This window comes from Gymnogyps californianus, chromosome 4 (assembly GCF_018139145.2).
Source record: "Gymnogyps californianus isolate 813 chromosome 4, ASM1813914v2, whole genome shotgun sequence".
Taxonomy (NCBI): domain Eukaryota; kingdom Metazoa; phylum Chordata; class Aves; order Accipitriformes; family Cathartidae; genus Gymnogyps; species Gymnogyps californianus.
Window position 1 is genome coordinate 12492246 of NC_059474.1, and position 16776 is coordinate 12509021.

Below are 16776 nucleotides of genomic sequence, written 5' to 3' on the forward strand. Positions count from 1 at the left end.
GAAATATTCAGCCTTTGATTCAGTGGAGTTCTAGAACATTTATTTTTCTTCAACTGCAGTTGCATGGCTTCAGTCTCGCCACAGAGTGTCACCCTCCACCAATTATACTGCAGCAGCTCCACTGCTAGGGAAAAAGGGAAAAGTGGACTTGAGCTGCAGTGTAGGAGGATGAAGTAGAGTGGCTAAAGTGGAGGAGGATGAAGCTTCGCTGCAGCCTTTGAGTTCATTGCTGATGAAGCTGAGTAGTTTGCTGCTAATTACTGACAAATCAAAACACACACACAAACTCTGGGGACTGGTTAAACCATCTTCTCTCCACAAACCCCATTAAATGCTTCGCAAGAAAGACAAAGCAACCAATAGTTTAGAACTAAATTTTATTAAAGAAAAACCTGTAGTGCAGGTTCTCAGGACAAATGCATACCTTTGGATGCAGTGGAGTACACAGGTACGTATACAGTAGTTTGCCTGCTACATGTTTGGAAGCTGAAAGAGACCGTGATAATCTGTACTGCACGGTTCATCACCATCGTTAAAAGTTGCCAAAAACTTGGTTGTGGATCACTAACAGATACTTGGTTATGTGTGTGCACTACATATTGCACAAGACTTTTGATTAAGCTATTAATTGTGCAATTGAATCACAGTTAAGTGTTACATGAAGCATATTCAAACATATATTTGTTTTTTTTTTCTCAAAAACAGCACGTCACTACAAAACTTCCATTAAATGTTACATATTTACAAAAATATACAAATAACACTTTTCCCCATTTATGACAATGCACCAGTTATGGATTAATTTCATTCTTCCCTTGAGCCCTGATACAGTATACAAAGAAACCTGCTCAAAGCCAAGGTCTCCTGAAACAAAATTAGGAAAAGGCATGTACTGTTTTCACAAATACTAGAATGTGCAAAGGCAGAAGGAGAGGACTGTGTAGTCGTGTATGTTAAAGGTATGGACTATAGCATACTGATGACCGCTAAGAGTCTTTACACGGATTGGAAGGGCCCCTTTGTCAGAAATGCGGTAGCAACACAGTGTTAAGCATTTGCTGATCATATTCTGGAAAAGCAGTTGCAAGTAGTTAAAAAACTAAGTTCTACCTTGGTTGTAATTAGCTTTCATCTATCCGAAGTACTCTCGTGCTAACCATGGGAATAAGAATTACAGGTGAAAATCAGCTGGTCACCTGTGCGAGTACAGATGCAGCAAGATGACGACTGATTTTAGCCTGCAGCTGCATTTCAAATTCACCGTGGGTGAGCACCTTTCTTCCGTAACACAAAGCTGAACTGACAAAGTCCGCGGAACTGCATGGTCATAAATTAGGGTAGAATTTGGCCCTGCAATGCCAAATAAATAATGCTCCACATGAACAACAGGGAAGCGAGAAATGGTTTGTGAATCTTCACAAGAAGGATGTCAAGTCTAGTTTTTATTTTATTGACTTTCATGTCTTTACTAAGAGCTGTAGCTCTAATTAGCCAAAAAATATGATTTGGGCTTGGTTTAAGTACCATTTTTTTCTCCTTTTGTTTACATGGGTAATGCCAGCAAAATCTGTATGATTTATCTGTCCGAGTCTGGAATGAGAGATTTTGGACCCACCTGCGCTGAAACAGCCACAGATGCACTGTAAATATGCCAGTATTCATCCTTTACTCTTAAAATGGAAAATTTTCCCATTCCAACTCTCATTATCTCTCCAAATCTTCCTCCAATATTTAATCCAGGGTGAATTGATATTCATAGTGCAGCTTCATAAATACAGAGCAATGATACTATGATAATTTCATTTAGGTGAGGAAGGGCGATAGTTGATGTCTCCTAAAACCTCATTTGCGATGTACTAGTGTGATATTCTTTAGAACCACCTCTCCTTTTGCAAAGAAACATATCTATGGTTAATGGAAAGGTAAATCACAGTAGCTGTACATATTTGTAAAAATAAGCGGTAAGTAAAGCACAAAAGTGGAAGCTTCCCAAAGCGCCCCGCCAGCTGATCAAGTTCCCCACCTCTTCCAATCTGCTATTCCTCTGCAAATTTTTTCTTGTATTTTTTTCTCAGCCACACAGCAGAGGATAAAAATGAGTTGATCCCCTTTTGACATCAACCCAGCTTACTGGCAGAATCACAATCAGAGAAAAGCAACTCAGAAGAGACTGGGATCAAGAGGGGAGAATTCAAGTATACTTCTCCATTTGATTACACTTTCCCTCCAGAGCCTTCTGCACTGCAGCAAGTGCAGGCCATGACTTACACCCATGAGGAAATAAATCATAGCTTGTCAGTGACAAATAAAAAAAGGAGCTGTACTCAAATGCCTGGTGTGTATATGAAATGGAGGAACTCTCTGTTCCTACAATTAAAATTTCTAGTCACATGTTCGGTAAACTCCAGTGGCTGGTGTTTACCCTCAGGAATACTATACCAACTCCATTCATCCTCTCTAAACATTATAAAATTACAGCTCATAGAGGGATTCTAGCAAATTACATTTAAGCAGTATAAATCCAAGACACAGACCCTATAAAATAATTCTTCTCCCTTGCCTCCTAGCTCAGTGCTGTGCTAAGGAGGAACACCATTAGCAAATGCCCTATAATCATCTCAGAAGTAAACCTACATTGGAGCTACCTCTGGAGCGCATATACATGCATCCTGGCTCCTGGGAAGCAACCTCTTTTCCATGCACCTCAAGTGGGATGTTGCTGTGAGTCAGATCCCTCTTAAATTATAGGTAGAAGTGCTGATAATTTCACATGCTCCTGGTGCTGCATCAATTTAGACTCATGGTTTAAAATTCCTGAACAACAAACAAAACCAACAAAACTGAAAATAGTTGCCATTACAAATTAAAGTAAGCTCCAAGGCTTAAGTAAAGCAAAACAAAACAACCCGTGGCAAAATCATACACACTGGTAACACTGACTTTCTCCCTGCTTTTCCTTGTCCTGTTTAGTCTCGTGCTCCCATCCCTCCTGCATCTCTCACATACACTCTCTCTCTAACACAGCCTCTACCCTTCAAAGATACCGCTGAGCTTTTCAGTTATCTTATTCCCATCAACTTCTCCAAGCTCCTCCAACAAGAAGATTGTGTGAAACCTATCTGGTGACTTTGCTTCAACTTGTATTTTATGGAACTTGAAAGCAAGCTATTTGCCTCTGCCTCTACGAAAGGTTTCATACAGACCCATTCCACAAACCTGACAGGTCAAATTGCTCCCAAGAGGAATGATCCCTGGTCCTGCTCCTCTATTAGCAATGGACCCTCTTTACCTCACCTTCAGCTCTATTAGCAACGGACCCTCTTTATCTCACCAACCTTCAGCCTGAGGTTGTAACAATTTATCTAAAAAGCTATGTACTACCTTGGGCCTCAGGACTTCCCATATTGAAATACAAATGCAGCCCAACGGTCTGGCAAGGTGTCTCTGCCTAATCTTGCTGCAATTCTGTACCTGCCAGATTGAAAGGCTGACAAAGCAAGCCAGCCCTTGCTGTGCTCCAGGAAGCTCATGCAAAGACCGAGTTTCATCCCAATAACCCAAAATGAGGCAGAAGGACGTATTTGGGAGATCATGGGTATAGCTGTCTGTCAATTAAACATATATTTTCCACTACAGACCAACAGCAAGGTCAATATATGCATGGATGAGAGAGGAAAATGCTAATTATTTATTCTTCCAGGGAATACAACACTCATCCACATCTCAGACTAGAAGTATGTGCTCTCTGGGGCAAGCAGCTGAGAGAAGTCCTGGAAAGGCAAAAGGGAAGAGTTCCAGAAAGATTTAGAGAAAATGAGAGCCAAAATTAAAAGTGAAAGGATTAAAAGAACCAAAAGTGCGAAAGAAACAGGAAGGATGGACTGCAGTGAGACAAAGCACAGGGGAACTACATCAACCCGGATAATACAGTAGAGCTCAGAGGAGAGACAGGGATGGGGAAGAGATCGTGATTCTTTTTGTTATCACTCTCGATACAGTAGGGTGCATATCCAAATAAAAACACAGATAGAAACAGAACATAAAGCAAAACAAAAAGCTAGGAAGAAAAAAAAGTCGACTGTAGAGAACTGTCATCAGGAGGAGGAGGCAGGCAAGGCAGAGCAACAAACAGCAGCAATAATCAAAAAGAACAAAAGGACAAAAAAAGGAGGGGGGAAGAAAGAAGAAACAGAAGAGAATGGAAATCCAGACAATTTTTTCTATGAAGTGTTACCAATTACTCAGCAAAAAGTTGGAAGCATTAAACAATGCAGGTCACTTCTCTGAAGAGTTCAGCATCTCAAAAGATTAACCCCAAAGAGAGGAGTGTATTTGCAAGCAAATGGAGCCAGTGAATTGGGCATCTTCCTGTGTTTGTGATGATATTTTGTGATCTTAACCATTTAAATGCCCTTCTGTGAATCTGGGACATATAAGTGGTGTATTAAAATATTCTCCTTTCGATTAGTTTTATCATTTGTAAACTGCCTATGTGCATGTTACTGATGTTTGGGGTGTACACTTCTCCTTCTGCATAGTCCTGCCTATTCATAACCCATAACAAGAATGTCTCAAAAACCATGTGGATACAAGTCTGCTGCTTTCCTATATGAGCTGTTCTCATTAAAAAGAATCTCTTTCACCATTTCAGAAAGATTTCCTTTTTAAACTGTTTTAATTAGTAAGCAAACAGTGTGAATTAATACTTTTTTTAAACAAGAATAAGCCCTTTGATCTTGCCCTTTGATCTGCAAGAGCAGACACTGTCAGTAAGAACTAAATATAAGTATGAAAAGCTAGCTAAAATTAGCAACAAATAACATAGAAATATAAGACATGCTAAGAAAATTATTTGGAATGCCTGGCCGTCCTGGTGATTAATATACTCATTTTACCATTAAAAGTATGTGCAATAAAGGTATATTATTTAAGTAGCGCCATGTACTGCTGCATGTATTATTGCTGCCCAGCAGGGCTTTATGTCCACTCTATTGCCACAAATCAGTGTAAAGATGCAAATTCTACAGAAACTTAGAAATCAAGTCCGATCAATAAAGCTCAAGTTTGTGTAATGCTTTCAAGTGTTGCAAGGAAATAATTTTAAACAGAATTACTTGTGTAAGGGAAAGAATCCACTTTTTTCAGGGCTAGTAAATGTCACTCCTAAAAGAAAATCAATCTGGAAGGAGAGAGAGACAAAGAGCATGCAATTAAGAACATGTATTTTTAGAGATACAATTTAAAAAGGTATTTTAATACAAACTGTAACAGCCCTTTGATAAGGATTTTGCTCACATAGCTATATCGTTGCACTTCAGAGTATGTATTTCTAAGCCTTCCAGTATTTTTTGTCTTAGATACTGTCTTCCAGAAGATCATCTCAGCTACCAGCACATAAACTAGCTGAAAATAGCAATTCTGACAAGCTTCACATAAGGAAAAAAAAAAGAGATTAAAAGAAGGAAAGTCCTTCATTCAGTCATACATGGCTTCACAATTCATATTTTAAGTAATTTGCTACTCCATTTAACAGAAGGAAAAAGGCCAGGACTGAAGACTTAAAGAAATGAGATCTCACATTAAAAATCATGAAACTAACTTGCTGGATGTATCAATTTCAGGGAAAAAAAAAAAAGAAATTTCTAAAAGGAATGCATTCTTTAGTCTTCACACCATTCTGAAGTACCATTACAGGTCCTTATTTACCTGATGGTATGTATAATCCTTTCTGCTCTATGCAACACACTTGAAAAGAAAGGAAAAATAAAAACTTTGTCCACACACCATTCCCATTCAGATTTGGGAAATGAGCTGTTCTAGTCCATCTCGACATTGAGAAACCCTTCTGCACTCCCTCCAGCTTGAGGTTACAAAAAGAATTGGAGGAAAAGCGGCCGAGGTGATCAATTGGGTGGAAGGGCTGACTTAGGAAAGAAGATTAAAAAATTAAGAGTGCACAGCTTGACATTTCCCAAAGATTGCGGGGTTAGGCTTTTAATTGCAAAAGCTAACTGGGGGTCTGAGTTATTTCAAAATTTGTCACTTTGATGATTATAGTCTGAAAACAAGTGAAAAACATTACATACATATCCATGACAGGAATAAACATGCATTTGAGTGCCATTGGGAGGGCTAATACTGAAATACTGAAAGGAAATAAGGAACATGAAAACACAGACTTAACATTAGGAAAATGGTCTGAGCAGATCCTGTAAATACTTCTACGCAATTAAATGCTATTCTAATGGAAGTTTTAGAAAGACTTTTTCAGACTAGTAAGATTAGGCTATATGCCAATCTCATAAAGAAAGTTGTAGAAGCAATGTGCAAGTGGGACTAGAACAGAGACAATGAGCCAGGAAGCAGCTTTTTCGATGGACTTAGAAGACACAACAAAATTTTGCATCTCAAAAATCAATATTTATAAAGGTAAATGCTTATAAATTTCTTCCTTGTGGAAAGCCAATATTTTGAGAGAAATGTGCACTTAACGTTCATCTAAAACTCTGAAATAAAAATGAAGATGGAAAGAATACAGCGGTATCAATATACAATAACAACTCCAACTGTCAGGGATTGTGCAATGAAATGAAAATTTTAGTCTCTCTTTTCCCCTCAAAGTTTCATTAATGAAAAATTACAAAACATTGTTTTATAGGAAGCATAGGAAAAATCTACAACTAAAATTGTCATCGATTCTACTTAGTAACATTGTATTTGACTTGAAATAACACTAGAAATTCAAAGCTTATCAGAACCGCTGGTTCATCATCAAAAAGTTACTGCAAACAAATGTATGTATTTAATTTCTTAAAAATAATTAAAATATCCCCACATTTCTTTGAGCATGTATTTGTGTAAGGAGGATGGAAACCACTGCAGTTCCATTCTACTGACCTCTATTAAAGAGACAGCATACAGTAGTAGAGTATTCCCACTAAAGGGATGTCTCCTTGGACCTGAAACACAGCTAACCATCATAATCATGTCAGACGAAATCTGCTTTGCACTAGGAACTACTAATGGCAAAGTGCTGATTTGTCTCTGTCTGTCCAGGGGACAGTAATTTAACAAATCGTCTACTTTATATGAATAAACACTTTACTCCTCTTTACACTGGTGATTGAAAGCAGAAAACTCATCAAGAAGGATATAATTCAATGAGAATATCCTAAAAGAGTTCAAGGAAATTGGATGTGAACTGGAGATAACAACACCTTGCCTCAGGCTGGTACTTTCTATTTCTTCACAGCCATTTCCACCACCTTCTTCAAACATACATTGGTTTATATTGCTTTTATTTTTAAGAAATTAATTTACACTATGTGTGGATTTTCCCTAAATGTCTTCTGAGCATTTGTGAGCACTTTATGTGTATGGACTGCTCCAAAGCCATAAAAAACATTCAATGTCAAAAGGGAAAGCAAAGATACCAGCTGTAAATCTTGATGGCTCTGTTAGAATGCTTCAAATCAGTACTGCTTGGAGCACTCTGAAAAGTACAGGGTGTTTTTGAAATTGCAAATACATCAGAGTTTAAGAAGGCCAAAAGATGTAAATGAGACCAATACACTGCCAGTTTTGTTGGTTTCAGTATAGTTCAGTATCAATGTTGATAAGTATCACTGTACCCATTATTATAAGGCTTTTGACCAAATAACACTGCAGAAAAGTAAGTTTAAGGTACTAGCATGTAACGGCAAAATCACAGCCAATGTTGCAATGCTACCACGTAACAATATGTTCCAAAATTACTTTTTTTTTTTAACAGTGATGTACCTTTTTCAGATTATGCATTTTTTACATTTATACATAATTGTGTCTGGTTTCAGTAGACTACCTTTAATAACAGCGATAATCACAAGTAAAACAAAGAAAGTGAAACTTATTAATAATTTATGCTCACAAAATTCTTTCACTCTGAAGATCATGAACAAACAGTGATTAATTTAGCCTCACAATACCCCTGTGAGGTAGGTAATTACTATCAGCCCCATTTTACAGGTGGGGAAACTGAGGCACATATAGGTTAAGTAACTTGCCCAAAGTCTGGATACGGAATCCAGGTACCTGACAGCCATCTTCTGTTTCTTAGCCATCAAATTACCCTTCCTCACTAACAAATTTAACTGGAATATGTACAAATACTGCACGTGTGTGTGCATGCATGTGTGACTAGTGTTTGTGCATAGAAACAACTCTGTGTTTCTGTATATGCATGTATCAGGATTTTAGTTGCATATAAAGGATAAAATGCTAAGATGTCATGGACGTAGTTCAAGAGGTTCGAAACCTAGCACTAGTGAGACGTTTCATTTAAAGATAAACCAAGACACCATGAATGGGAAAATGGTAACGGTATTTTCTCAGTTTTAAAATAATTCATTTTAAAGTTATTCTTGCCAGGGAATCAAAGGCTGCCTTTATTATCTGCTGGGTATTATTAATACAGTTACGGCAATACTGACAACTCTTTAGAAAACAGTGTTTTTAAGACATGACAAACCAACCTCACATGAGGGCTGCATGAATCAAATTAATAAGCATCGAAAAACATTATTGCAGGCACTATATTGTGCTAAGTGTTAATTAGGGTACCAAGCGGTTAAATATTCTACGGTGTTCCAAAAGACTCCTGTTATCAGAGACACAAATCATCCTGTATTAAATGTATAAAAGTAGCTGTTAAAGCATAAATTAGATGTGTGACCTAGTTCCAAGTGTCCTTTGCCAATCAGATGAACCGTGGGAGAACAACCCCAAGCTAGAACTTCCATCCCATTCCTTGTCCATGAGGCTAATCTGCTACTCACCGGCCCTACACAAATAACCCACTTCAGATTTATTTCACAGGAACAAGTAAGCTGTTTGCAATACTATTTTATTCTCTGTTCCAGCTCATTTCCACTAGAAAAAGCATAAAGAGCTGGTGAGAACGGAAGGACCTCTGGTGCAACGATCCTGAGAGTTTCCAATGCACAGCACATTTTGTATTTATATTTCTCTTCAAGAAACCCTGACTCAGATACATGTAACACCTTGGATTTCTACACAGGCTGGCATACAACAGTCAGCTAGAGCATTGCTTCTCCGTAAATCAGTTTGCATGGCACTCTATAACTACAAAGGCAGAAATTTTAGAACAATTTTTGAAATTGTTTTCCTGAGCAGTTTGCAAGCGCTTTTCAGAATCTTCACTTAAACTTTTCCACCTAGTTCCCTACAGTAAATTTATAATCTAGATTTTCTTGTGCTTTACACATACATCCTGTGGGGTTTGTAAGAGCCTACAGTACTACACTGAATTATTACATCCAGTCCATGCATTTGATGACAATATGCTCTAGGATATCCACAGCTACATGGAAGAATGACTCCAATGCATACGATAATTTTAAGACAGTTCTTTTCTGTCTTACCAGCATTCATTATTTTCTGTTTGTTTATTCAGAAAGATGTAGTTAGCTATCTATATCCTCCTTAAGCAAGGTGGTGTGCGAGCTTGCCACTAGCATCAGTATGACATTCAGTGAATAAAGAGCTATTTATTCTCTATCGAAGGCAAAAAGTGAAGAGATTATATAGGTTTCTGAGAGAAGCATCCTAATCCCAGGCAGCTGTGACACATAGGATGCCAGATGTTTAAACTCATCACACCACAGTCCGTTTCCTATACGGCTCCATAAACCACAGGGAAAAGACCAGCAGGGTGTGGATTCACCACACCGCCGTTCCCTAGGTATGCAGAGGTCGGGACTAGGAAACTCTGACCCAACCCACAAAATGGAGATTAGGAAACTCTGACCTGACTCACAAGCCTTTCTGCAGGCAGCTCCTTCAGAAGCCCCACCGCCTTCCCTGCAGAAACAGGGGCCAGTGGTGCTAGGGACTGAGTGACACCCTGTGGTGATGGGAAGGAAATACGAACCCCTAAATCACAGCCCATCCTTCCCATGGCCCTCTGGATTGTCAAACCAACCCGAGAAGAAAAGGTCAGGTCAGAGTTTACCCACTCCTGCCTGCAAGGGCAAACAGCCAGGGAAAATCCCACAGAAGGATGCGGGTGGGAAGCAGATGGCGGTGCGCTACCCAGTCCTGCCTGGAGGACAGCTCTGACCTACCCGGCGCCTCTGCCCTAATAGGAAGTTTTAAAAAAATAACCATACAAAGAAAGTGACTTAAAAGAGGTATTTACACTCTCTGGAAATTTAAAAAGAGACAGGCCACCAGCGTGGGGTTTTACAGGATAACTCATCCGGCAGCTGCCATCGTCCTAGAGGTGCTCGCTCAGGAGACAAGAAGAGAGCAACTGAAATGACTGTCTGCAAGTGAAGGCACCTGGTCTGGAAATAGCATCAAGCTGGTGTTTATCTTTCACACGGGGTGGGATTGGGGGAGATACTGGTGCTGATGGTTTGCTGCACTCACAAGACCATTAACCTATATTATGAGATATCTTAATTAACACTTTACTTCCTTTACTCCACAGAAGGGCCTAAGCCTAAATTCATTAGATTGTCTCACACATGTTTAAGTTAAGAGCTTGTATCGACTAGAAGTGCATTTGTCTCCTTGCTCAGTCTTCTCGCAGTACAGAAACACTTGGCCTCCTAAAAAAATGTCATTGTGACCAACCAACCATCTGTTCTGGTCTAGTCGCTTGTGTAAAAATCACCTTTTTGGGCTGAAGAGTCCCAGCCTTCCGCTGAATACCTCAATTAAAAATATAATTAAAAAGTTACAGTCAATCCTTCTAAAAATAAACATAAAGAACTAGAGCATATACAGAAAGGAAGTAAGGTGGCGTTGAAGGTGCCTAGGGCTACAAATTTGCTACCATAGTTTGAGTTTCAATCGTAACGAGTTCCCAGGCCATAGAGTGAACACAGGATGTATTATCCTTCTCCCTTGGTAACTGATGATGGACGCTTTGTTCCACAGGACTGATAAGAAACCTCCTCTCCACCAGCATTTACAGCCATATTTGCAATTTTGTGACATCACCAGGGAAAAATAAAACGATACAGAGAAGAGTCTTTCGGTTTTTGTGTTCAGCTGTAAATATCAGCTAACCAGGTAACTGTGCATCTCTCTGGAGTTGATGCTCAAAACCACGCCTGAGTGATTGCCTACGAAAATATAGAAACAAAAGGCCAGCATTAGGGTATTTCAGGCACTACACAATAAATCCCCCTTTTATTGCAGGGAGAAGTCAATCGCATAAAGAGAGTGGCTTTATCAAACAACAGGTCAGGTGAAGGTTGGTGCAACAGCTCCATGTACCTACAGCATACTTTCGCGCAAAGCTTTTGCTCATGGTGGTGGATTTGTGCTGAATTCCTAGGGTTTCTATCCCAGTGACAGCATAAGTTGGTTCCCTTTGCGGCTTAAAAAGGTGTAGTTGTCTCGAGGGGTGCAGGTGAGGGAGGAGAATGGAACCTGAGGCATCCATTCAACATGCCACTGACCTGGGACTGGACACTGACCGGCATCAGCAATAAGGGAACTCTGTAGCTGTTCAAGTTGCCACTTCTCCCAGAAGGAGTCACTGCAAGGTAATGGTGTTGAGGAGTCCCAAGGTGGGGGTTGCGATAAAGTAGGCAACATAAAATATATAGAAAACAAAAAAAGTGGATGGGTGAGTCTGGAAATACTGTACTGTGGAAATTCAAAAGTTATGAGAAGAGAGAGAACAAACAGAAACCCAGGCCTGTAACTCCCTGCTGTGCATGGAGCGGAGGCTGCTACTGACATCTCCCAACAGGGAGGGAGAAAGCTCACCAGAACTAGAAGGGATCTCCATAGCATAGGAACCTTCTGCAAATAATGTCGTAAAACAGAACTTAATATAAAGCAGGGATTATAATGTTTCATACTCTAGCTAGATAAAATAGACGAGTATCATTAACAGGAATATTTTCTTGGCAGTACTGAGCAATACCGGAGCTAGTGGAAAGTACTGCAAGTAACAAAACAGTACAGCGAGCAGAAGTATAGTTTTATGTCTTAAATAAAGTCTTGTGTCTAAAAGCTGTACAGTAGCTGACAAATACGGACGATTATGATCCACAGAAATGAACTCTTTATGCTCCACTGGAAATGCTGCTTGTGTTGACAACCTGGCAGAAGCACAAATCACCTTGAGATCTGCATTTGCTAACTGTCTTACGTTTCACATCAAAACATCATGATCTTGTACTCTTTAACCCTAATAATGCTCTGCCCTGATAGAAGAATTTTTTTTTCTCTGAGTAAGGAGTGCAGGGCAAGTAGAGATTATTTCTGAATGCGTTACAAATCAGGGTAGCATTTCTTTATTCCAGCATCCCAAGGTGCCTTATATAAATAGGCCATAAGGGACTTTCTACCATTAAAAGAAGTTATGCTTTTGTACATTACTAGAGGTGTTTGAATGCTCCACTTTAATAGGCATGTCTGCAAGGACTTTGTTAGCATTCAGCCTTCTCCTCTAAAGACCCAGGAGATGAGTTGATCAAACAATTTTAACATACACTGTGTTTTTCTAGGGTTGTTTTTGGAACTAACTCCAGTAAAGTCAGGAGTGCAATCAAGGTCGTCTTGCAAAATCTGAATGAAAACACAGTAATACTCATACACAAAGGTTGTCAAAGAAAAGACAGAAATACACAAAGCAAAGCAGGAGGCTGGATTCTTCCCTTGTGCTCAAAGCTAACACCTCCAAGAACCTAGAAGCGGCACACAGTTCAGCAAATGAAAATAAAGACATTGACAACAACCCATAAAGGTGAAACCCAAGATAAAGAAATCTCTCCTCTGCCAAAGTTCTGTCCTTCCCCAGACTACCTCTGGTGCAGCTAAAACACATCTTCTTCCGTGGGTTCATGAAGACATTACAGTTGCCTGCTACAAATCCCAAAGGCTTTGGGTTATCTGATTTATTTTCACAAAATGAGTAGAAATGGAACTGGGGAGCTTTTTCCATTGTCCTACACTTTTCAGACTGTGACCTGAAAGCAGTCTGAACACAATGGTAAATTTTACAAGAAATGAACTTTATAGATCAGCACTCCATGTTACATTAAAAATAACCACAGGGTGCCAGAATGTACACTTCCACCTGACACTGAAATAACTTGCACTGAGAGATATTCACAGAAATTTTCCTCATGGGTTCCTTATGACCACCCCATGAATACTAGAAAGCTACCAGCTAAATTAGGGAATACTTATGATACTTTTTAAACAGGAATAAATTTAATGTTTCTAATCACAAAAACTTTAAATGCCACTGGAATATGATGGCAAATATAGCAATGGATCTAGATATATTCCATCTGAAATCATGGAAACATTGACTTTACAAATCCTTCTGACCTAAACTCAATTTTCCACTAATTCAGGGGATTACTGAGTTAATTCAACTGTTACCTATTACATCCTGTTCTACCAAATATAATTTCTCTCTAAAATTGTCCAAGTAAGTCTCCTGACATTAAACTGTACTATCTCTGTACTCATGCTCTATATAGCGTGTCATCCATACATTAGCCTGTATCACAAACAAGCCAAAAGAAGATAACTGAGATAATCCTTTGTTAGTGGTGTGCTATTTGCTTCTTCCTGAGACTGAGCAGAAAATGAAAAAAAGCTAAAATTAAAACAAACATCAATTAAAAATCAATTACTTATGAAAATGTATAAACTAAAAATGAAGTTACCTCTTGCGTTACCTAGTGTTTGAGAGTCCAGATCATCATCAATAAACTCCTCACCCTGGATGATGTTCTGAGTGTCCTCACTATGATTAACAGGGCTTGTCATCTCCTGCTCTTTTTCGTTGTGCATCTGGGCATAGACATTTCTGCCTGGCAGTTTCCTAAATTGGACAAGGAGAAAAAGTCTTGTGATAGAGTTCCTTTGTGTCACGCACATGCTGGCATCAGAGCAGAGCTCCAGCAGAGCAAAGTCGTTCCAGAATCACAAAACAGCACCAACCCCACCCTTCCTTAATTTTGTGTTCGCAACCTAAACTTATCAACTCCTTATTCTCAGTCACAGTTTTATGTAACTGCCTTATCACGACGTTCATACCAACGTAATAATTAAGCATCAATTTCTGACTAAGATTGACAGACAATGAACAATACTGAAAAAAAAATTACTAAAAACACAGAAAAACTATTTTAAGAACTCAAGCAATAAAAAGGCCCAACAGGCATTCATTCCTGGTTCCAGGTGTCTTCACAAACATTAAGCTGGGTCACAATCATCATCACATCTCCCTGGTGAGGTGGGCTGACACTGAAGGGTGATTGCATCAAATAGCACTCTCATACTCCATCAGGGTTGAGGAGAAAGCAGCAGGAGAAATCCAGGAGACAGGGAATGGAAAGGGAGTAGAGAGTGAAGAACCAGGAGGCCAGGACCAAGGGGTAAGGAGTAAGGAGGTAAACAGGCATCCATAAGGGCAAATGAGAAGACAGGGGAGGGTGGTGAAGTTAAGCAGGCAGCACTGAAGGAGACAGAGTGTAAAGCTTGGCCCAGGAATACTGGGAACTGCTGAATTAGACAAAACTATCTATAGCAGGCAGCATTTAATTCATTCATTTTGATCTGAATCTAGAAAAACAAAAAGCATGTTATTAAATGGCTCTATCAGCTCTAATGAACAATTAGCACCATGGCTGGGACTGGGAGGCTTAAGACTTAGTATTGATAAAGAGTTCTTAACTAGATTAATTTAAAAATTAGACTTTGTAAAATCAAAGGGAATAATCAGGGACTTCTAATTTTGCAACAGAATGTACGGTTTAAACATTTCTCGAGAGCCATACCCTTTGCTGTAGCTGCACTCACCTGCAATCTGCCTGGGCACATAAGGACATCCTTTCCTAAGCACCAGGCACTTCTGATCAGGGAGTGGCAGGTTGTGAGCTCTGTTTCCTACACTGCAAGAAGCAGCTTGACAGCTTGATCAGCATGACAGCAGATCATGGCTGTCAAAGTCTGTGCTTAAACACAGATTATTGCAATGGGCAGACAATGAGAAGAAAAGAGAAAACGGGTTGAACTGCTGATGTTAAGCTGCAGTTTCTGCTGAGCTCCTTTAGACAGTGAGAAGATACAAAAAGTGACACTAATTTTTAGGCATCTCTCTAAAAATGACCATCTTCTGCTCCATATTCTGGCAGCAGTTTGAAAGCTGGATAAATACACAGGTTGCTCTGTTTTCTCTAGGCTTTTGAAGATGACCTGTCCTTAAATGTCATTTCAGAAGAAAGGTTCTTTACCAGGTTGGCACCATCTCAGTTTGAGATAAAAGTTACTCCAGCAAACTATTTTGAACAGCACCTTCCATTGCATCAAAGTAATTAGAATAAATAAAAATTGCTAAACAATGAAAGATGACTGAAGAGGATCTCCTCCCTTTAACTTCAACTATCCAAGAGATGAATTGCATCCTACATACCTATATATGTACACACACACATCTGTATAGGTATGTGTATACACACACACAAAATTATATATATACAGAAATCAGGTATTTTATGCCATTATTTATAAGCAGCACAAAGAAAAAAATCTGATTGCTCTTGCTCTTTTCTGTATCTCAGTGAGCATGGTGTAAATAAAGCACAGGACTAACCAAATGCAAAGGACAAGGATGGAAAGAAGGTTTGACAGCACAACGCTGTGCTATTATGACCACTTCGACAGGTCCAAGGGCTCCTCCAACACAAACACACACATAAAGCCAAGCCCTGTATCACTCTCCTCCCATTAACTGGATGAAAAAAGCCATGTTGAAAGGGGGAAGGACATTCCTCATTACCAAAACAGATACATTAGGTAATTAATTTTTATTTTTTTCTCTAGGGCCAGTAACTCCAGACTGTTTTTAATGTGCCTGGTAATGAAACATGTGGAAAACAATATCCCTCTCAATCAGACCTGCATCAAACCTGTCAAATTGCTCACTTTCAGTCCACCGCCAAATGCCTAAGGGAAACAAAACCCAGAAGAATGTCTTTGCAACACATCTGCAGAATTAGCACATATGTTTCTGCAATAATTAGGGGACCTTCTCAAAACTGTATTTCTGACAGATTGTAGAAGCGTCAATGGCATTATCAAAATATTTTTGACATAATAAAAATGTTATCCATCTCAAACCCATATGGCACATCAGACCTTTGCAGTTAAATAAAGAGAGCAGAGCTGCTAGTCTAACTGTTGTCTGCCCAAGCTGAAGGACCTGTCTGAAACCAGGTCAACAAGTTGTGTCCTTTGGTGTAAATCCTGAGGCTTCAACTCACATCTCTGGTAAGACTTACTAGTTAGAGATCACCACAATCACAACACATGCTATTAAACATATTAAGGGGTTCCTGAATGAAGAAACCTCTCAAGTTCACAAATAACCATTAAATGTATTGTTGTTAAGAGCACTTCTTTATGGGTTACGGATAAAAGGAGAAAAGGTGTAAGCTGGTATTTCTCACTAACCTAAACCTCATGAGCCCAATGCTGCTAAGCACAGATCCTTTGTGGAAGGTATAAAGTTGAGGTACTCAGTGACTCTTCCATACTTTACTTTGCTCCTCACGCTTACAGAGAAAAGCATCTTAGATTGTAACACGGAGTATGGATGCGAGGAAGGAGAATATTACAGGTCTTGTGAAGGCATACACTGTCGGCATTTGACCTTTCATACATTATAGAGATCTCTACGTGTTTCATATTGGTTCATTTTTACAAGGAAGAGACTCAACCAGACTGAAGAAAATGATA

General features: G+C 39.3%; 2 protein-coding genes across 2 annotated transcripts in view; one reads left to right on the forward strand and one right to left on the reverse strand.

The window, feature by feature from the left end:
• Positions 1-2116, forward strand: part of AFAP1 (actin filament associated protein 1) — a 129659-nt gene extending 127543 nt beyond the window's left edge. The window contains exon 17 of the mRNA XM_050895449.1: positions 2076-2116. Coding sequence (XP_050751406.1) covers positions 2076-2093 — 18 coding nt within the window. The 3' untranslated portion in view covers positions 2094-2116. The remainder of the gene's footprint in view (positions 1-2075) is intronic.
• Positions 2117-11105: 8989 nt separating this feature from the next.
• SORCS2 (sortilin related VPS10 domain containing receptor 2) overlaps positions 11106-16776 on the reverse strand; it is a 388331-nt gene continuing 382660 nt past the window's right edge. Inside the window, exons 27-29 of the mRNA XM_050895504.1 lie at positions 13713-13858; positions 11469-11548; positions 11106-11129 (exon numbers count right to left, since the gene is read on the reverse strand). Coding sequence (XP_050751461.1) covers positions 11106-11129; positions 11469-11548; positions 13713-13858 — 250 coding nt within the window. The remainder of the gene's footprint in view (positions 11130-11468; positions 11549-13712; positions 13859-16776) is intronic.